This window comes from Ranitomeya variabilis, chromosome 6 (assembly GCF_051348905.1).
Source record: "Ranitomeya variabilis isolate aRanVar5 chromosome 6, aRanVar5.hap1, whole genome shotgun sequence".
NCBI lineage: Eukaryota > Metazoa > Chordata > Amphibia > Anura > Dendrobatidae > Ranitomeya > Ranitomeya variabilis.
In genome coordinates, this window is record NC_135237.1 from 189,865,611 (window position 1) to 189,888,035 (window position 22,425).

The 22,425-nt window shown below is 46.0% G+C and overlaps 1 protein-coding gene across 3 annotated transcripts in view; it reads left to right on the forward strand.

The window, feature by feature from the left end:
• Positions 1-22,425, forward strand: part of MLH1 (mutL homolog 1) — a 113,930-nt gene that overhangs the window by 43,969 nt on the left and 47,536 nt on the right. For all 3 annotated transcript variants that reach the window (XM_077269328.1, XM_077269329.1, XM_077269330.1), the window contains 4 exons: positions 250-362; positions 5,921-6,014; positions 12,078-12,231; positions 17,398-17,768. In XM_077269328.1, the coding sequence (XP_077125443.1) occupies positions 250-362; positions 5,921-6,014; positions 12,078-12,231; positions 17,398-17,768 (732 nt within the window). The remainder of the gene's footprint in view (positions 1-249; positions 363-5,920; positions 6,015-12,077; positions 12,232-17,397; positions 17,769-22,425) is intronic.

The following is a 22,425-nucleotide window of genomic DNA, read 5'->3' on the forward strand; positions in this document are numbered from 1 at the left end:
ATGTTTGTCAAATTTCTTATATTTTCATAACAATACAAAACATTTACATAATTTTTACCACTATCAGAAAATATATGTCACTAAAAATAATCTGAGTCACAGGGATACGTTGAAATTTTCCAGAGTTTTTGCCACACATATTGACACTTGCAAGAATTGAAAAATTTGGTTTGCTTAATTAAAGACTTTAATAAGCTCTAGGTTATTGAAGCATTGGTTTTTGTTATTTTTTTATTCCTTTTCTCCAAGAGAGTTAATTGAAGTGGGCTGTGAAGATGCTAAGCTGGCATTTAAAATGAAAGGTTATATAACCAATGCCAACTATTCAATGAAGAAATGTATTTTCCTCTTGTTTATAAATGGTAAGTGCACAATACAAAGACTACAAGATGTTTATGAAAAGCTTTAACCCCTTTCTGTCATTAGACGTACTATTCCGTCCATGTGGGGTGGGCCCTACTTCCCAAGGACGGAATAGTACGTCATACGCGATCGGCCGCGCTCACAGGGGGAGCGCGGCCGATCGCGGCCGGGTGTCAGCTGACTATCGCAGCTGACATCCGGCACTATGTGCCAGGAGCGGTCACGGACCGCCCCCGGCACATTAACCCCCGGCACACCGCGATCAAACATGATCGCGGTGTGCCGGCGGTATAGGGAAGCATCGCGCAGGGAGGGGGCTCCCTGCGGGCTTCCCTGAGACCCCCGGAGCAACGCGATGTGATCGAGTTGCTGCGAGGGTCTCCTACCTCCCTCCTCGCCGCAGGTCCCGGATCCAAGATGGCCGCGGCATCCGGGTCCTGCAGGGAGGGAGGTGGCTTACCGAGTGTCTGCTCAGAGCAGACACTTGGTAAGCCTGCAGCCCTGCACAGCAGATCGTCGATCTGACAGAGTGCTGTGCACACTGCCAGATCAATGATCTGTAATTTCCCCCCCTGGGACAAAGTAAAAAAGTTAAAAAAAAATGTCCACATGTGTAAAAAAAAAATTAAAAAAAAATTCCTAAATAAATAAATTAAAAAAAAATATTATTCCCATAAATACATTTCTTTATCTAAATAAAAAAAAATCAAACAATAAAAGTACACATATTTAGTATCGCGACGTCCGTAACGACCCCACCTATAAAACTATATCACTAGTTAACCCCTTCAGTGAACACCGTAAAAAAAAAAAAAAAAACGAGGCAAAAAACAACGCTTTATTCTCATACCGCCAAACAAAAAGTGGAATAACACGCGATCAAAAAGACGGATATAAATAACCATGGTACCGCTGAAAACGTCATCTTGTCCCGCAAAAAACGAGCCGCCATACACCATCATGTGCGAAAAAATAAAAGTTATAGTCCTCAGAATAAAGCGATGCCAAAATAATTATTTTTTCTATAAAATAGCTTTTATCGTATAAAAGCGCCAAAACAAAAAAAAATGATATAAATGAGGTATCGCTGTAATCGTACTGACCCGAAGAATAAAACTGCTTTATCAATTTTACCAAACGCGGAACGGTATAAACGCCTCCCCCAAAAGAAATTCATGAATAGCTGGTTTTTGGTCATTCTGCCTCACAAAAATCGGAATAAAAAGCGATCAAAAAAATATCCCGTGCCCGAACATGTTACCAATAAAAACGTCAACTCGTCCCACAAAAAACAAGACCTCACATGACTCTGTGGTCTCAAATATGGAAAAATTATAGCTCTCAAAATGTGGTAACGCAAAAAATATTTTTTGCAATAAAAAGCGTCTTTCATGTGTGATGGCTGACAATCATAAAAATCCGCTAAATAACCCGCTATAAAAGTAAATCAAACCCCCCTTCATCACCCGCTTAGTTAGGGAAAAATTAAAAAAATGTAAAAAATGTATTTATTTCCATTTTCCCATTAGGGTTAGGGCTAGGGTTAGGGTTAGGGCTAGAGTTGGGGCTAAAGTTAGGGTTAGGGTTTGGATTACATTTACGGTTGGGATTAGGGTTGGGATTAGGGTTAGGGGTGTGTCTGGGTTAGAGGTGTGGTTAGGGTTACCGTTGGGATTAGGGTAAGGGGTGTGTTTGGATTAGGGTTTCAGTTATAATTGGGGGGTTTCCACTGTTTAGGCACATCAGGGGCTCTCCAAACGTGACATGGCGTCCGATTTCAATTCCAGCCAATTCTGCGTTGAAAAAGTAAAACAGTGCTTCTTCCCTTCCAAGCTCTCCTGTGCGCCCAAACAGGGGTTTACCCCAACAATATGGGGTATCAGCGTACTCGGAACACATTGGAGAACAACTTTTGGGGTCCAATTTCTCCTGTTACCCTTGGGAAAATACAAAACTAGGGGCTAAAAAATAATTTTTGTGGAAAAAAAAAAAAAAAATTATTTGCATGGATCTGCGTTATAAACTGTAGTGAAACACTTGGGGGTTCAAAGCTCTCACAACACATCTAGATGAGTTCCTTAGGGGTTCTACTTTCCAAAATGGTGTCACTTGTGGGGGGTTTCTACTGTTTAGGTACATTAGGGGCTCTGCAAACGCAATGTGACGCCTGCAGACCATTCCATCTAAGTCTGCGTTCCAAATGGCGCTCCTTCCTTTCCGAGCCCTCCCATGCGCCCAAACGGTGGTTCCCCCCCACATATGGGGTATCAGCGTACTCAAGACAAATTGGACAACAACTTTTGGGGTCCAATTTCTCCTGTTACCATTGGGAAAATACAAAACTGGGGGCTAAAAAATAATTTTTGGGGGAAATTTTTTATTTTTTTTATCTTCACGGCTCTGAGTTCTAAACTGTAGTGAAACGCTTGGGGGTTCAAAGTTCTCACAACACAACTAGATAAGTTCCTTGGGGGGTCTAGTTTCCAATATTGGGTCACTTGTGGGGGGTTTATACTGTTTAGGTACATTAGGGGCTCTGCAAACGCAATGTGACGCCTGTAGACCAATCCATCTAAGTCTGCATTGCAAATGATGATCCTTCCCTTCCGAGCTCTGCCATGCGCTCAAACGGTGGTTCACCCCAGATATCAGGTATCAGCGTACTCAGGACAAATTGGACAACAATATATAGGGTCCAATTTCTCCTGTTACCCTTGGAAAAATACAAAACTGGGGGCTAAAAAATAATTTTTGTGGAAAAAAAATATTTTTTATTTGCACGGCTCTGCGTTATAAACTGTAGTGAAACACTTGGGGGTTCAAAGCTCTCACAACACATCTAGATGAGTTCCTTACGGGGTCTACTTTCCAAAATGGTGTCACTTGTGGGGGGGTTTACTGTTTAGGTACATTAGGGGCTCTGCAAACGCAATGTGATGCCTGCAGACCATTCCATCTAAGTCTGCATTCCAAATGGCGCTCCATCCCTTCCGAGCCCTCCCATGTGCCCAAACGGTGGTTCCCCCCCACATATGGGGTATCAGCGTACTCAGGACAAATTGGACAACAACTATTGGGGTCCAATTTCTCCTGTTACCCTTGGGGCTAAAAAATAATTTTTGTGGGAAAAAAAATTTGTTTTATTTTTACGGCTCTGCATTATAAACTTCTGTGAAGCACTTGGTGGGTCAAAGTGCTCACCACACATCTAGATAAGTTCCTTAGGGGGTCTACTTTCCAAAATGGTGTCACTTGTGGGGGGTTTCAATGTTTAGGCACATCAGTGGCTCTCCAAACGCAACATGGCGTCCCATCTCAATTCCTGTCAATTTTGCAGTGAAAAGTCAAACGGCGCTTCTTCCCTTCCGAGCTCTCCCATGCGCCCAAACAGTGGTTTACCCCCACATATGGGGTATCAGCGTACTCAGGACAAATTGTACAACAACTTTTGGGGTCCAATTTCTTCTCTTACCCTTGGGAAAATAAAAAATTGGGGGCGAAAAGATCATTTTTGTGAAAAAATATGATTTTTTATTTTTACGGTTCTGCATTATAAACTTCTGTGAAGCACTTGGTGGGTCAAAGTGCTCACCACACATCTAGATAAGTTCCTTAGGGGGTCTACTTTCCAAAATGGTGTCACTTGTGGGGGGTTTCAATGTTTAGGCACATCAGTGGCTCTCCAAACGCAACATGGCGTCCCATCTCAATTCCTGTCAATTTTGCAGTGAAAAGTCAAACGGCGCTCCTTCCCTTCCGAGCTCTCCCATGCGCCCAAACAGTGGTTTACCCCCACATATGGGGTATCATCGTACTCAGGACAAATTGTACAACAACTTTTGGGGTCCAATTTCTTCTCTTACCCTTGGGAAAATAAAAAATTGGGGGCAAAAAGATCATTTTTGTGAAAAAATATGATTTTTTATTTTTACGGTTCTGCATTATAAACTTCTGTGAAGCACTTGGTGGGTCAAAGTGCTCACCACACCTCTAGATAAGTTCCTTAGGGGGTCTACTTTCCAAAATGGTGTCACTTGTGGGGGGTTTCAATGTTTAGGCACATCAGTGGCTCTCCAAACGCAACATGGCGTCCCATCTCAATTCCAGTCAATTTTGCATTGAAAAGTCAAATGGCGCTCCTTCGCTTCCGAGCTCTGTCATGCGCCCAAACAGTGGTTTACCCCTACATATGGAGTATCGGCGTACTCAGGATAAATTGTATAACATCTTTTGGGGTCCATTTTTTCCTGTTACCCTTGGTAAAATAAAACAAATTGGAGCTGAAGTAAATTTTGTGTGAAAAAAAGTTAAATGTTCATTTTTATTTAAACATTCCAAAAATTCCTGTGAAACACCTGAAGGGTTAATAAACTTTTTGAATGTGGTTTTGAGCACCTTGAGGGGTGCAGTTTTTAGAATGGTGTCACACTTGGTTATTTTCTATCATATAGACCCCTCAAAATGACTTCAAATGAGATGTGGTCCCTAAAAAAAAATGGTGTTGTAAAAATGAGAAATTGCTGGTCAACTTTTAACCCTTATAACTCCCTAAGAAAAAAAAATGTTGGTTCCAAAATGGTGCTGATGTAAAGCAGACATGTGGGAAATGTTACTTATTAAGTATTTTGTGTGACATATCACTGTGATTTAATTGCATAAAAATTCAAATTTGGAAAATTGCGAAATTTTCAAAATTTTCGCCAAATTTCCATTTTTTTCACAAATAAACGCAGGTAATATCAAAGAAATTTTACCACTATCATGAAGTACAATATGTCACGAGAAAACAATGTCAGAATCACCAGGATCCGTTGAAGCTTTCCAGAGTTATAACCTCATAAAGGGACAGTGGTCAGAATTGTAAAAATTGGCCCGGTCCATAACGTGCAAACCACCCTTGGGGGTGAAGGGGTTAATATCCATTCCAGTGTCAAGGGATAGTAGTGTTCCCCTCGGTAGATCCACTCAGGTGAAAAAGAAAAAAATTGGGGTCCTTTACTACAATGTACCGAGACCCTAAAATATGAAAAGTATGACAAAAAAATGTTTTTCACTTAGGCTACTTTCACACTAGCGTCGTTTGGAATACGTCACAATGCGCCACTATGGCAAAAAAAACGCATCCTGCAAACGTGCCCGCAGGATGCGTTTTTTTGCCCATATACTTACATTAGCGGCACATTGCGACGTATGTCCATGCGTCGCACACTGGAAGCGTCGGCACAAAAAAAGTTACATGTAACGTTTTTTCGTGCATCGGGACCACCATTTCCGACCGTGCATGCGTGGCCGGAACTCCGCCCCCTCTTCCCCGGACTTCACAATGGGCAGCGGAAGCGTTGTAAAACTGCTTCCGCTGCCCACGTCGGGCATTATTTTCACAACGGGTGTCGGGCCGACGCTAGTGTGAAAGTAGCCTTATGTCCCATTTGGATTTTGCATTCTATGGTAGAATAAAGAATTATAATTTAATTTGTTTTAATGAAAATAGTGTCTTGTCAAAACACCATCTTGTATTTTTATGTAGTTTATTTTTAAGAGTTCTGTTTATCCACAGCAAGACTTGTAGAATCTACTGCATTGAAGAAAGCTATAGAATCCGTTTATGCATCTTATTTGCCAAAGAACACTCATCCTTTTCTGTACCTGAGGTAAGCATTGCATCTCATTTAGCTTTGCTCTGTTGTAAAGTACTGTGATTAAAAGCAAGAGATATAGGTGTTTATGTATTTGTGGGTGTATGTACAGATACTTCTCACAAAATTAGAATATCATCAAAACGCTAATTTATTTCAGTTCTTCAATACAAAACGTGAAACTCATATATTGTATAGAGTCATTACAAACAGTGATCTATTTCAAGTGTTTATTTCTGTTAATGTTGATGATTATTGCTTACAGCCAATGAAAACACAAAACTCATTATCTCAGTATATTAGAATACCGTATATACTCGTGTATAAGCCGAGTTTTTCAGCACATTTTTTTTGTGCTGAAAACGCCCACCTCGGCTTAAACACGAGGCAATAGTCCCAGAGGGCCAGCGGGGTAGGGGGGAGCAGCAGGTCACAGAGGCAATATATGCTATAATAGCGCACAGTACCAGCCGCAGCCGCCGGCTTCCAGCACACATCCTACTCACCTTCAGGCGCCCGCTCGCTGACAGTACATCTTGTGCGTTCCGGCACCAGCAGCTTTTCCAGCCAAGCGATCACGTGGCCCCGCTCATTAAGGTAATGAATATGCACGTCTCTCCACTACCGTAGGCATGGAGTGCATATTCATTACCTTAATGAGCGAGGCCACGTGATCGCTCAACCGGAAGAGCTGCTGGCGCTGGAAAGAACGAGATGCAGTGCCACCAGGCGCGCAGTCAAGGTAAATAGAATGTTTTTTGACAGGGATGGGGGAGCCATGCTGACAGGGACAATGACGTGGCAAAATTAGGTGCCTCGGCTTATACTAGGGTCGGCTTATACATGGGTATATACTGTAATTAAAAAAAACATCTGGAAAGGCTTCCTTAGCATTTAAAAAGTTCCCTTAGTTTGTTTCAATAGGCTCCACAATCATGGGAAGACTGCTGACTTGACAGATGTCCAGAAGGCACACACTCCACAAGGAGGGTAAGCCACAAAAGGTCATTGCTAAAGAAGCTGGCTGTACACAGAGTGCTGTGTCCAAGCATATTAATGGAAAGTTGAGTGGAAGGAAAAAGTGTGGTAGAAAAAAAAGAGCACAAGTAAGCTGGATAAGTGCAGCCTTGAAAGTATTGTTAAGAAAAGGCCATTCAAAAATTTGGGGGAGATTCACAAGGAGTGGACTGCTGCTGGAGTCATTGCTTCAAGAGCCACCACGCATGGACATATCCAGGACATGGGTTACAAGTGTTGTATTCCTTGTGTCAAGCCACTCAAAATCAATAGACAACGCCAGAAGCGTCTTACCTGGGCCAACGAGAAAAAGAACTGGACTGTTGCTCAGTGGTCCAAGGTAATTTCAGATGAAAGTAAATTTTGGATTTCATTTGGAAATCAAGGTCCCAGAGTTTGGAGGAAGAGTGGAGAGGCACACAATACAAGCTGCTTGAGGTCTAGTGTGAAGTTTCCACAATCAGTGATGGTTTGGGGAGCCATATCATCTGGTGTAGGTCCACTGTATTTTATCAAGATCAAAGTCAGCACAGCCCTATGCCAGGAAATTGTAGAGCACTTCATGCGTCTCTCTGCCGACAAGCTTTCTGGAGATGGAAATATTCATTCTTCAGCAGGACTTGACACCTGTCCACACTGCCAAAAGTACCAATACCTGGTTTAAATACAACAGTATCTCTGTGCTTGATTGGCCAGCAAACTCACCTGATCTTAACCCCATAGATCTATGGAGTAATGTCAAGAGGAAGATGAGACACCAGACCCAAAAATGAAGACGAGCTGAAGGCTGCTATCAAAGCAACCTGGGCTTCCATAACACGTCAGCAGTGCGACAGGCTGATCGCCTCCATGCCACACTGCGTTGATGCAAAAGGAGCCCCGACTAAGTATTGAGTGCATTTAGTGAATACACATTTCAGTAGGCCAACATTTCGGATTTAAAAAAAAAAATTTAAGCTCGTGTTATAAAGTATTCTAATTTACTGAGATAATGACGTTTGGGTTTTCATTGGCTTTTTGTATTGAAGAACTGAAATAAATTAACTTTTTGATATTACAATTTAGTAGGAACCACCTGTGTATGTGTGTGTATTTTTATATAAAATATATATAAAATATATATATATATAAAATATATATATATATATATATATATATATATATATATATATATATATATATATATATATATATATATATATATATATATATATATATATATCCGCACGCACAAACTCAATTCCAAAAGTGTTGGGATGCCGTTTAACGTGAAATGCAGCGATAGATCAGAACAATACCAGAAATGTTGCTGTCTTCTCTGGGCACTGCTCATTTAAGATAGATTGAAGCAAAATGGAAAACCGTTCTGTGATCAGATTAATTAAAATATGAAGTTCTCTATGAAAACCACAAACACTGCTTGGTGGCAGTGCATAGTCCAAAAGCCTGCATTTCTTATGTTATGGCATTGCATTTGTGCTTATGGCATGGGCAGCTTACACATCTTGAAAGGCACTATGCCTGGGGGGCTCTGCACCCGACTCTATTTTTTTGCTTTGATGACTGCTTTGCACACTCTAGCCGTTCTCTTGATGAGCTTCAAGAGGTAGTCAACGGAAATGGTTTTCACTTCACAGGTGTGCCCTATCAGGTTTAAGAAGTGGGATTTCTTGCCTTTTAAATGGTGTTGGGACCATCAGTTGTGTTGTGCAGAAGTCTGGTGGATACACAGCTGATAGTCCTGCTGAATAGACTGTTAGCTGCTTTTTTCTTGCCATAATACAAATTCTAAGTAAAGAAAAACAAGTGGCCATCATTACTGTAAGAAATGAAGGTCAGTCAGTCCGAAAAATTGGGAAAACTTTGAAAGTGTCCCCAAGTGCAGTGGCAAAAACCATCAAGTGCTACAAAGAAACTGGCTCACACGAGGACCGCCCCAGGGAAGGATGACCAAGAGTCACCTCTGCTTCTGAGGATAAGTTTATCTGAGTCACCAGCCTCAGAAATCGCAGGTTAACAGCTGCTCAGATTAGAGACCAGGTCAATGAGACACAGAGTTCTAGCAGCAGACACATCTCTACAACTGCTAAGAGGAGACTTTGTGCAGCAGGCCTTCATGGTAAAATAGCTGCTAGGAAACCACTACTAAGGACAGGCAACAAGCAGAAGAGACTTGTTTGGGCTAAAGAACACAAGGAATGGACATTAGACCAGTGGAAATCTGTGCTTTGGTCTGATGAGTCCAAATTTGAGATATTTGGCTCCAACCACCGTGTTTTTGTGTGACGCAGAAAAGGTGAAAGGATGGACTCTATATGCCTGGTACCCACCATGAAGCATGGAGGAGGAGGTGTGATGGTGGTGGGGGTGCTTTGCTGGTAACACTGTTGGGGATTTATTCAAAATTGAAGGCATACTGAACCAGCATGGCTACCACAGCATCTTGCAGCGGCATGCTATTCCATCTGGTTTGCATTTAGTTGGACCATCATTTATTTTTCAACAGGACAATGACCCCAAACACACCACCAGGCTGTGTAAGGGCTATTTGACCAAGAAGGAGAGTTATGGGGTGCTACACCAGATGACCTGGCCTCCACAGTCACCACACCTGAACCCAATCGAGATGGTTTGGGGTGAGCTGGACCGCAGAGTGAAGGCAAAAGGGCCAACAAGTGCTAAGCATCTCTGGGAACTCCTTCAAGATTGTTGGAAGATCATTTCCGGTGACTATCTCTTGAAGCTCATCAAGAGAATGCCAAGAGTGGGCAAAGCAGTCATCAAAGCAAAAGGTGGCTACTTTGAAGAACCTAAAATATAAGACATATTTTCAGTTGTTTCACACTTTTTGTTAAGTATATAATTCCACATGTGTTAATTCATAGTTTTGATGCCTTCAGCGTGAATTTACAATTTTCAAAGTCACGAAAAATCTTTAAATGAGGTGTGTCCAAACTTTTGGTCTGTACTGTATATATAATTATAGACACACAGACACACACACACCTCAAAAAAATAAAGGGAACACTTGAACAACAGAGTATAGCTCCATGTAAATCAAACTTCTGTGAAATCAAACTGTCCACTTAGGAAGCAACACTGTTTGACAATCAATTTCACATGCTGTTGTGCAAATGGGATAGACAACAGATGGAAATTATTGGCAATTATCAAGACACTCAATAAAGGAGTGGTTCTGCAGGTGAGGACCACAGACCACATCTCAGTACCAGTGCTTTCTGGCTGATGTTTTGGTCACTTTTGAATGTTGGTTGTGCTTTCACACTCGTGTTAGCATGAGACGGACTGTATAACCCACACAAGTGGCTCAGGTAGTGCAGCTCATCCAGGATGGCACATCAATGCGAGCTGTGGCAAGAAGGTTTGCTGTGTCTGTCAGCGTAGTGTCCGGAGGCTGAAGGCGCTACCAGGAGACAGGCCAGTACACCTAGAGACATGGAGGGGGCTGTGGGAGGGCAACAAGCCAGCAGCAGGACCGCTACCTCACCCTTTGTGCAAGGAGGAACTGGAGGAGCACTGCCAGAACCCTGCAAAATGACCTCCGACAGGCTATAAATGTGCATGTGTCTACACAAACGGTTAGAACCCGACTCCATGAGGATGGTCTGAGTGCCTGACGTCCGCAGATGGAGGTTGTGTTCACAGCCCAAGACCGTGCAGGACGCTTTGCATTTGCCACAGAACACCAGGATTGGGAAATTTGCCAGTGGCGCCCTGTGCTCTTCACAGATGAAAGCACTGAGCACATGTGACAGAGTCTGGAGACACTGGAGAGAGATCTGCTGCCTGCAACATCCTTCAGCATGACCAGTTTGGCAGTGGGTCAGTAATGGTGTGGGGTGGCATTTCTTTGGAGGGCCTCACAGCCCTCCATGTGCTTGCCAGAGGTAGCCTGACTACCATTAGGTAACGAGATGAGATCCTCAGACCCCTTGTGAGACCATAAGCTGGTGCAGTTGGCCCTGGGTTCCTCCTAATACAGGACAATGCCAGACGTCATGTGGCTGGAGTGTCAGCAGTTCCTGCAAGATGAAGTCATTGAAGCTATGGGCTGGCCCACCCGTTCCCCAGACCTGAATCCGATTGAACACATCTGGGACATCATGTCTCGCACCATCCACCAACGTCACATTGCACCACAGACTGTCCAGGAGTTGGCAGATGCTTTAGTTCAGATCTAGGAGAAGATCCCTCAGGAGACCCTCCGCCACGTCTTCAGGATCATGCCCAGGCATTGTAGGGAGGTCATACAGGCACATGGAGGCCACACACACTACTGAGCATCATTTCCTTGTCTTGAGGCATTTCCACTGAAGTTGGATCAGCCTGTAACTTCATTTTCCACTTTGATTTTGAGCATCATTCCAACTGCAGACCTCCGTGGGACATTAGTTGTGATTTACATTGATAATTTTTAGATTTTATTTTCTCAACACATTCCACTATGTAATAATAAAGATTTACAACTGGAATATTTCATTCAGTGATATCTAGGATGTGAAATTTTAGTGTTCCCTTTATCTTTTTGAGCAGTGTATAATCCTAACGATTCGTGCTGGGCAAAAATGCTAGAATCCTGAATCTGGTCCCGAGCTGAACTTGTGAGGATAGGCGCTGGCAGAGTGCCGGCCGGCCTAGTCTGCGCAAACTTTTGTTCAAAAGAGTTCCGCCGGATTAGCAAAGTCACTGAAAATACAGGCTCTCTACAGATGAAGGCGGTCGTAACTGTAGAGCCCTCTGTAACCTGCCCACACCACTGATTGGCAGCTTCCTGTGTACACTGTATATTGTTAGCAAACTGAGTTACACAGATTTACTGGTCTGACTTGCACGTGACCTAGTCCAGCAGTAATAATCCCCTACTGATAAAACTCTGATTGTATTGAGACTACAGCAAGCTGCTGTGCAAGTGACACATCACTGGAATTGGTACCTCTGCCACTATTATGCTGCAGTCAGATTACATGGCAAAACCCTGCTGACAAATTTCCTTTAACCTAATGTAGATACTGATGGGGTTTCTTTTAATACCTGTTACAGCTTAGAGATAGCTCCACAGAATGTTGATGTAAATGTTCACCCAACGAAGCATGAAGTCCACTTTCTACATGAAGAAAGTATAATTGAGCGAGTTCAGCAACATATAGAGAGCAAACTACTGGGATCCAATTCTTCCAGGATATACTTTACACAGGTATAGTAGTTACAGGATTTGCCCTAAGACTTCTTTTCAGGCGTTCACTGCTCCCCAAGTTACTGGCTTCCTGCTTGCCGTAGGGCAAGTGCTTCTGCTTGATTGATGGCAATGTATTCTCACTGCTGTTCCAAACTGTGCTTTCTCTAATGCTGCTACATATGAGGCAGCCTTGTCTTTGCCGCATATGTATATAACCCGTTAAGGTGTGCAACTGGTTAATGCAGCAATTCCAAGATTCATAAAACTAATGGAAATCTACATGTGAATGACAAGAGACCAGATTAAAATATTTTCTCCACCCAGTCAAAGACCAACCCAGTAGTGTCTGTGGCATGGCCTTTAACGAGGTTTCATACAAATTACTGTCCCATCTAGTGGCTCATGGGTCTACTTTCCTACAACTAGAACAGTATCTTTACACTTGTCTGTAAGATTTGCTGGGTCTTTGGAAACAATCCTAGATGTTTTATAATTTCACATGGGAAAATGGATATTAAAATAACCATATTGTTAGTTGTTTTCAGGCTTTTAATTTGTGCAGATAAACTGACCATTAAAATAAAAACATATCTTAGTACTCACATGCTGCATTTTCCAAAAGTAGACACCTTGCATGAAGTGAAAATGCTTCCAAGTACGTTACACTCCAGGGTACCAGTTAAGCAATTAATAGTAATCATCACAGCCAAGGTTATAACATATCAGTTATGCCTATGTCCACATGCTGGATTTTTCACAACGTCACAAAAGGTTCTGTTACTCAGATGCCAGTTACCATTCACATCATGGAGCCGACAAACATCCGGATTAGTTGCATCTGCTCATATTCTAACCCTTTTTTTAGCATAAAATGAATTAGCACATGTACTCTCTCTTTGGTAATAAAGATGAAAATGTGCAAAATACATTTTTGTATCACCCATTCTCTTATAATACCACTAGATGGCAGCCCGATTCTAAAGAATCGGGAGTCTAGAATCCATATATACTTTATTTATTCAAATGTAAGAATAATACAATTAATAAATAATAGTAAGAAAAAACAAAAAATGGCTGCACTCACCAGCTCTTGACAATTCTTGACAGTACGGCACATTTCTGATTGGTCGCTCGCGGCAGGCGGCAACCAATCAGAAAAGTGCCGCGCACCACGAAGGCATATATCTTTGTCCACCCTGAGCGGGTGTAGGACGCTGGTGACGTCACTTATCTCCGGACATTATCTCCGGACAAAGCCACGGAAGTTGGCACAAATTGCCGGAAGTAGTATTCTAGGCAATTATATATTAGATTTTAATGTTATCAGTGTTTACCTTTGAACGTTTATATTGTATTGTCCTGTCACCAGCCATGTGTACGATTATCGTCCGAAAGCCTCTCTGGAACCAATAATCACCCCATGTAAAGGTATCTTTATAAGTTAAAGATTCAGAATACTATGACTTTTATCATATCCTGAACAGTCAAGTTTTTTATGAACCGTTAAGGTTTTCTGGTTGAAGTAAAAAAAACTCTGAGTGTTTACAGTTTGAAACCATAAAATGTTGAAAAATTATGTCATTCTTGAGTATATCACTCAATGGTGCTCATAAACGTGTCAAATTTGATCTATAATATACTTTAATATACGTTACTTTAATCTTTAATATACTTAAGAACAGGGCCCCAGACATCACACAGGGGGTCTGAAACACCGCACAGTGGTCCAAAATATCGCTGTGCTCTGCCTGGGGCCCCGTATGCTGCCTGGGGCCCCTGTGCTCTGCCTGAGGCCCCATATGTTGCCTGGGGCCCCTGTGCTCTGCCTGGGGCCCCATATGCTGCCTGGGGCCCCTGTGCTCTGCCTGGGGCCCCATGTTCTGCCTGGGGCCCCATGTTCTGCCTGGGGCCCCTGTGCTCTGCCTGGGGCCACTGTGCTCTGCCTGGGGCCCCATATGCTGCCTGGGGCCCCATACGCTGCCTGGGGCCCCTGTGCTCTGCCTGGGGCCCCATAGGCTGCCTGGGGCCCCTGTGCTCTACCTGGGACCACTGTGCTCTGCCTGGGGCCCCATATGCTGCCTGGGGCCCCTGTGCTCTGCCTGGGGCCCCTGTGCTCTGCCTGGGGCCCCATGTTCTGCCTGGGGCCACTGTGCTCTGCCTGGGGCCCCATAGGCTGCCTGGGGCCCCATATGCTGCCTGGGGCCCCTGTGCTCTGCCTGGGGCCACTGTGCTCTGCCTGGGGCCCCATATGCTGCCTGGGGCCCCTGTGCTCTGCCTGGGGCCCCATATGCTGCCTGGGGCCCCTGTGCTCTGCCTGGGGCCCCATATGCTGCCTGGGGCCCCTGTGCTCTGCCTGGGGCCACTGTGCTCTGCCTGGGGCCCCATATGCTGCCTGGGGCCCCTGTGCTCTGCCTGGGACCACTGTGCTCTGCCTGGGGCCCCATATGCTGCCTGGGGCCCCTGTGCTCTGCCTGGGGCCCCATGTTCTGCCTGGGGCCCCTGTGCTCTGCCTGGGGCCACTGTGCTCTGCCTGGGGCCCCATATGCTGCCTGGGGCCCCATATGCTGCCTGGGGCCCCTGTGCTCTGCCTGGGGCCCCTGTGCTCTGCCTGGGGCCCCTGTGCTCTGCCTGGGGCCCCTGTGCTCTGCCTGGGGCCCCATATGCTGCCTGGGGCCCCTGTGCTCTGCCTGGGGCCCCTGTGCTCTGCCTGGGGCCCCTGTGCTCTGCCTGGGGCCCCTGTGCTCTGCCTGGGGCCCCTGTGCTCTGCCTGGGGCCCCATATGCTGCCTGGGGCCCCTGTGCTCTGCCTGGGGCCCCATATGCTGCCTGGGACCACTGTGCTCTGCCTGGGGCCCCATATGCTGCCTGGGGCCCCTGTGCTCTGCCTGGGGCCACTGCTCTGCCTGGGGCCCCTGTGCTCTGCCTGGGTGTAGGACACTGGTGACGTCACTTATCTCCGGACATTATCTCCGGACATTAGCTCCGGACATTAGCTCCGGACATTAGCTCCGGACAAAGCCACGGAAGTTGGCACAAATTGCAGGAAGTAGTATTCTAGGCAATTATATATTAGATGGGCATTTCCTGAAGGAAATACATGGTGCTTGAACAGCGCTACCAGCTTTACAGCAGCACTTTTCACACACGGGACTGGGGGGTGCGCTTACTTTTGCACCCGGGGCCGGGGGCGCGCTTACTTTTGCACCCGGGGGCGCACTTACTTTTGCACCCGGAGGCGCACTTACTTTTGCACCCGGGGGCGCACTTACTTTTGCACCCGGGGGCGCACTTACTTTTGCACCCGGAGGCGCACTTACTTTTGCACCCGGAGGCGCACTTACTTTTGCACCCGGGGGCGCACTTACTTTTGCACTCGGGGGCGCACTTACTTTTGGGGCCGCACTTACTTTTGGTGGGCGGGGCTCCTCGGCCTCCGATTTGGTTGGTGGGGCCCCTCGTCCTCCGATTTGGTGGGTGGGGACCCTCAGCCTCCGATTTTGTGGCGGGGACCCTCGGCCTCCGATTTGGTGGGCGGGGACCCTCGACCTCCGATTTGGTGGGCGGGGACCCTCGGCCTCCGATTTGGTGGACGGGGCCCCTCTGCCTCCGATTTGGTGGGCGGGGTCCCTCTGCCTCCGATTTGGTGGGCGGGGACCCTCGGCCTCCGCTTTGGTTGGCGGGGCCCCACGGCCTCAGATTTGGTGGGCGGGGTCCCTCTGCCTCCGCTTTGGTGGGCGGGGTCCCTCTGCCTCCGCTTTGGTGGGCGGGGCTCCTCGGCCTCCGATGTGGTGGGCGGGGCCCCTCGGCCTCCGCTTTGGTGGGCGGGGCCAGGCCCCTCGGCCTCCGTTTTGGTGGGCGGGGCCGCTCGGCCTTCGATTTGGTGGGCGGGGCTCCTCGGCCTCCGATTTGGTTGGCGAAGCCCCTCGGCCTCCGATTTGGTGGGCGGGGACTCTCGGCCTCCGATTTGGTGGGCGGGGCCCCTCGGCCTCCAATTTGGTGGGCGGGGACCCTCGGCCTCCGATTTGGTGGGCGGGGACCCTCGGCCTCCGATTTGGTGGGCGGGGACCCTCGGCCTCCGCTTTGGTGGGTGGGGCCCGTCGGCCTCCGATTTGGTGGGCGGGGACCCTCGGCCTCCGATTTGGTGGGCGGGGACCCTCGGCCTCCGATTTGGTGGGCGGGGCCCCTCGGCCTCCGATGTGGTGGTCGGGGCCCCTCGGCCTCCGATGTGGTGGTCGGGGCCCCTCGGCCTCCGCTTTGGTGGGCGGGGCCGGGCCCCTCGGCCTCCGCTTTGGTGGGCGGGGCCGCTCGGCCTTCGATTTGGTGGGCGGGGCCCCTCGGCCTCCGATTTGGTTGGCGGGGCCCCTCGGCCTCCGATTTGGTGTGTGCTCTGCCTGGGGCCACTGTGCTCTGCCTGCGGCCCTATATGCTGCCTGGGGCCCCTGTGCTCTGCCTGGGGCCCCTGTGCTCTGCCCGGGGCCCCATGTTCTGCCTGGGGCCCCATGTTCTGCCTGGGGCCCCTGTGCTCTGCCTGGGGCCACTGTGCTCTGCCTGGGTGTAGGACACTGGTGACGTCACTTATCTCCGGACATTAGCTCCGGACATTAGCTCCGGACATTAGCTCCGGACAATAGCTCCGGACAATAGCTCCGGACAATAGCTCCGGACAGTAGCTCCGGACAAAGCCACGGAAGTTGGCACAAATTGCAGGAAGTAGTATTCTAGGCAATTATATATTAGATACCAAAAAAAAAAAGACACTTCAAATATAATGCTAATATAAAGAGACGTGTAGGGAATGTTAACCATTTTGTGACATAGGATTTGTTAAAAGGGCGTAAAAATTCAAAGTTAAAAAATTGTGACTTTCTAAATTTGTCAGATTTGTATTATTTTCATAAACTTAAATCATATCTAAATTTACCATGAACATAAAGTACAATGTGTCATGAAGAAAATGATCTCATAATCTCTAGGGTATCTAGAAGCATTGCAGAGTCATTATTACCACAGAAAGTGACAGATCTGATAAATGTGGTCTGATCAGGAAGGAGAAAACTTAATTTGGTGGGAAAAATGGTTAATGCTTGTTGCCTTGTATTTGCTGTGTTTTTTAGCTAATAGTAGTTACAGTATTGTTCTTGCCCTTTGGATATAATAGCAGATGTTCTGCTTGCTTTTGGAATAGACATTATTACTTGGAGCATTGGTATCTGCTAGTGAAGTGGTGAAGCCTGCATCCAGCACCTCGACTGCACTCAAGTCCGGTGACAAAGTGTATGCCCATCAAATGGTGCGTACCGATGCCAGAGAGCAGAAGTTGGATGCCTTTCTTCAGCCACTGCCAAAACATCAGACAGGCACTGTTGCAGAAGCCCATGAAGTTGTAGAAGAGCAAAAAAAGAAAGCCAATCCAGGATGCAGTTCCAAAGAAACGATATGTGATCTCGAAATGCTTGATGCTTCTGATTTAGTGACCTCTGTTGAAGAAAGTGAAATGCAAACCGACAACAATGAAGAAAGTGAAGCAAGCACATCTACAGATAGCGTGCCACCCAGGTAACCTCAGACCTACTGTTTTCTTTGGCTACTTAGACAATAGATCAATCTGTTAATTTTATAAAAAATATATACTGCCAGTGATTGAGTCTAATCTACATTAAAACATCTTTGTCTTTTATCCTCCAACTGCATTAGATCATTGTATTTTATGTTGGCTTTTTTAACCCCTTAACGACCGCCGATACGCCTTTTAACAGTGGCAGGTAAGGGTACTTAAACCACAGCGCCGTTAATTAACGGCGCTGTGGAAAAAGTGAATAGCGACCCCCAGAGTCGGATTTTCTCTGGGGTCTCGGTTACCGGGGGTAGCCGAGACCCCAGAGGACATGATTCGGGGTTTTTTTACCGACCCCCGAGTTGCGATCACTGGTAATTAACCGTTTACCGGCGATCGCAAAAAAAAAAAAACCGCGATTTCCCATTTAATTTCTCTGTCCTCCGATGTGATCGCACATCGGAGGACAGAGAAATGGGGTCCCCGGTCGCCCCCGATGCCCCCCGATACTCACCTGTCTCCCCCGGTGCTCCTCGTGGCTCCCCATGGGCGCCGCCATCTTAAAAATGGCGGGCGCACGCGCAGTGCGCCCGCCGGCCGGCACCTGGGAGATCTTTGGGGTCTCGGCTGCTGGGGGTAGCCGAGACCCCAAAGAACATGATCGGGGTCGGTTTTTACCGACCCCTGTTTTGCGATCGCCGGTAATTAACGGTTTACCGGCGACCGCAAAAAAAAAAAAAAGTGATGTGTAATTCTCTGTCCTCTGATGTGATCGCACATCAGAGTACAGAGAAATAGGGGGATTCGGGGACCCTATCATACTTACCGCTGTCCCTGGGTCCTCCTGTGTCTTCTCCTGGCCGCCGGCTTCTTCCTATAAAAAGAAAATGGCGGGCGCATGCGCAGTGCGCCCGCTCTCTGCTGCCATCTGCCGGCCGGCAGGAGAGAAGAGTTGGGGCTAAAATTAGGGTTAGGGCTAGGGTTAGGGCTAGGGTTGGGGCTAAATTTAGGGTTAGGGTTGTAGCTAAATTTAGGGTTGGGTCTAAATTTAGGGTTAGGGCTGGGGCTAAATTTAGGGTTAGGGTTGGGGCTAAAGTTAGGACTAGGGTTGCGGCTAAAGTTAGGGTTAGGGTTGGGATTAGGGTTGGGATTAGGGTTGGGATTAGGGTTGGCATTAGGGTTACGTTTGGGATTACGGTTAGGTTTGGGATTAGGGTTAAGGGTAGGGTTGGGATTAGGGGTGTATTGGGATTAGGGTTAGGTTTGAGGTTAGGGTTGAGATTAGGATTAGGGGTGTGTTGGATTTAGGGTTCTGATTAGGGTTATGGTTGTTTTGAGGTTAGGGTTGCGATTATCCTTAGGGTTGTGATTAGGATTATGGATCGGGTTGGCATTAGGGTTAGGCCTCTTTCACACTTCAGTCTTTTGGCGTCAGTCTGAAACCGCCATTTTCATCAAATAGCGGATCCGCCATTTTTTTTTGGCGGTTCCGCTATATTCCCATAGACATGCATTAGCGACGGATTGTGGCGGATGGTCGTCCGTTCCATCCGCCATGTGACAGATCCGTCGAGATTTGGCGGACGTCATCTAGACATTGTCGGCTATTGTAAAGTTTTTTGTCTGCGCCGAAATGGCGATTCGCGACGGATCCGTCGCGTTCGTCATTCCATAGAATGGCCGCCTATGGGCGACGGATCCGTCGCCCCAATCCGCTTTTTCAATTGTGCATGCTCCAAAAAGTAGATACTTTTCCCAGACAACCCCCAAGTAACGGATCCGTCAAAAAAACTGATCCGTTAGAACCGTTTTCTCAACAATTGTGACGGATCCGGAACTATGTCGGAGCTGACTGACGCCAAACAACTGAAGTGTGAAAGAAGCCTTAGGGGTGTGTTGGGGTTAGGGTTGGAGTTAGATTTGGGGGGGGTTTCCACTGTTTAGGTACATCAGGGGGTCTCTAAACGCCACAGCCAATTTTGCGCTCAAAAAGTCAAATGGTGCTCCCTCCCTTCCGAGCTCTGCCGTGCACCCAAACAGTGGTTTACCCCCACATATGGGGCATCAGCGTACTCGGGATAAATTGGACAACAACTTTTGGGGTCCAATTTCTCCTGTTACCCTTGTGAAAATAAAAACTTGGGGGCTAAAAAATCTTTTTTGTGGAAAAAAAACATTTTTTATTTTCACAACTCTGCATTATAAACGTCTGTGAAGCACTTGGGCATTCAAAGTTCTCACCACACATCTAGATAAGTTCCTAGGGGGCTCTAGTTTCCAAAATGCGGTCACTTGTGGGGGGTTTCTACTGTTTAGGTACATCAGGGTCTCTGCAAACGCAACATAATGCCCGCAGACCATTCTATCAAAGTCTGCATTCCAAAATGGGGTTCCTTCCCTTCCGAGCTCTGCTATGCGTTCAAACAGTGGTCCCCACCACACATGGGGTATCAGTGTACTCAGCACAAATTGGACAACAACTGTTGTGGTCCAATTTCTCTTGTTACGCTTGTCAAAATAAAAATTTGGGGGCTCAAAAATCTTTTTTGTGGAAAAAATTTTTTATTTTTATTTTCACGACTCTGCATTATAAACTTCTGTGAAGCACTTGGGCATTCAAAGTTCTCACCACACATCTAGATAAGTTCCCTGGGGGGTCTAGTTTCCAAAATGGGGTCACTTGTGGGGGGTTTCTACTGTTTAGGCACATCAGGGGCTCTGCAAATGCAACATAACGCCTGCAGACCATTCTATCAAAGTCTGCATTCCAAAACGGCGCTCCTTCCCTTCCGAGCTCTGCCGTGCGCCCAAACAGTGGTTTACCCCAACATATGGGGTATCAGCCTACTCAGCATAAATTGCACAATAAATTTTGGGGTCCAATTTCTCCTGTTAACCTTGAGAAAATAAAAAATTGCAGGCTAAAAAATCATTTTTGAGGAAAAAAATGCGACTTTTTATTTTCACGGCTCTACGTTATAAACTTCTGAGAAGCACCTGGGGGTTTAAAGTGCTCACCACACATCTAGTTAAGTTCCTTAAGGGGTCTAGTTTCCAAAATGGGGTCACTTGTGGGGGGGCTTCTACTGTTTAGGCACATCAGGGGCTCTCCAAATGCGACATGGCGTCCAATCTCAATTCCAGCCAATTCTACATTGAAAAAGTAAAACGGCACTCCTTCTCTTCCAAGCTCTGCGGTGCGCCCAAACAGTGGTTTACCCCCACATATGGGGTATCAACATACTCAGGAGAAATTGCACAACTTTTGTGGTCTAATTTCTCCTGTTACCCTTGTGAAAATAAGAATTTGTGGGCGAAAAGATTATTTTTGTGTAAACAAATGCGATTTTTTATTTTCACGGCTCTACTTTATAAACTTCTGTGAAGCACTTGGGGGCTCAAAGTGCTCACCACACATCTAGATAAGTTCCTTAAGGGGTCTAGTTTCCAAAATGGGGTCACTTGTGGGGGGTTTCCACTGTTTAGGCACATCAGGGGCTCTCTAAACGTGACATGGCATCCGATCTCAATTCCAGCCAATTCTGCATTGAAAAAGTCAAACGGCGCTCCTTCTCTTCCAAGCTCTGAGGTGCGCCCAAACAGTGGTTTACCCCCACATATGGGGTATCGGCGTATTCAGGAGAAATTGCACAACAACATTTATGGTTAAATCTCTGTTTTTACACTTGTGAAAATAAAAAAAAATGGTTCTGAAGCAAAATGTTTGCAAAAAAAAGTTAAATGTTCATTTTTGCCTTCCACATTGTTTCAGTTCCTGTGAAGCACGTAAAGGGTTAATAAACTTCTTGAATGTGGTTTTGAGCACCTTGAGGGGTGCAGTTTTTAGAATGGTGTCACACTTGGTTATTTTCTATCATATTGACCCCTCAAAATGACTTCAAATGTGATGTGGTCCCTAAAAAAAAAAATGGTGTTGTAAAAATGAGAAATTGCTGGTCAACTTTTTACCCTTATAACTCCCTAACAAAAAAAAAATTTTGGTTCCAAAATTGTGCTGATGTGAAGTAGACATGTGGGAAATGTTATTTATTAACTATTTTTTGTGATATATCTCTCTGATTTAAGGGCATAAAAATCCAAAGTTTGAAAATTGCTAAATTTTAAAAAATTTTGCCATATTTCCATTTTTTTCATAAATAATCGCAAGCAATATCGAAGAAATGTTACCACTAACATGAAGTACAATATGTCACGAAAAAACAATCTCAGAATCAGCAGGATCCGTTGAAGCGTTCCAGAGTTATAACCTCGTAAAGTGACAGTGGTCAGAATTGTAATAATTGGCCTGGTCATTAAGTACCAAATTGGCTGTCACTAAGGGTACCGTCACACAGTGCCATTTTCATCGCTACGACGGCACGATTCGTGACGTTGCAGCGTCGTATAAGTATCGCTCCAGCGTCGTAGACTGCGGTCACACGTTGCAATACACGGCGCTGGAGCGATAATTTCATGACGTATTTGCGATGTAGAAGCCGTTGGTTACTGTGCGCACATCGTATACAACCTGTGTCACACAATGCAATCATGCCGCCACAGCGGGACACTAGACGACGTAAGAAAGTTTCAAACGATCTGCTACGACGTACGATTCTCAGCGGGGATCCGGATCGCAGTAGCGTGTCAGACACAGCGATA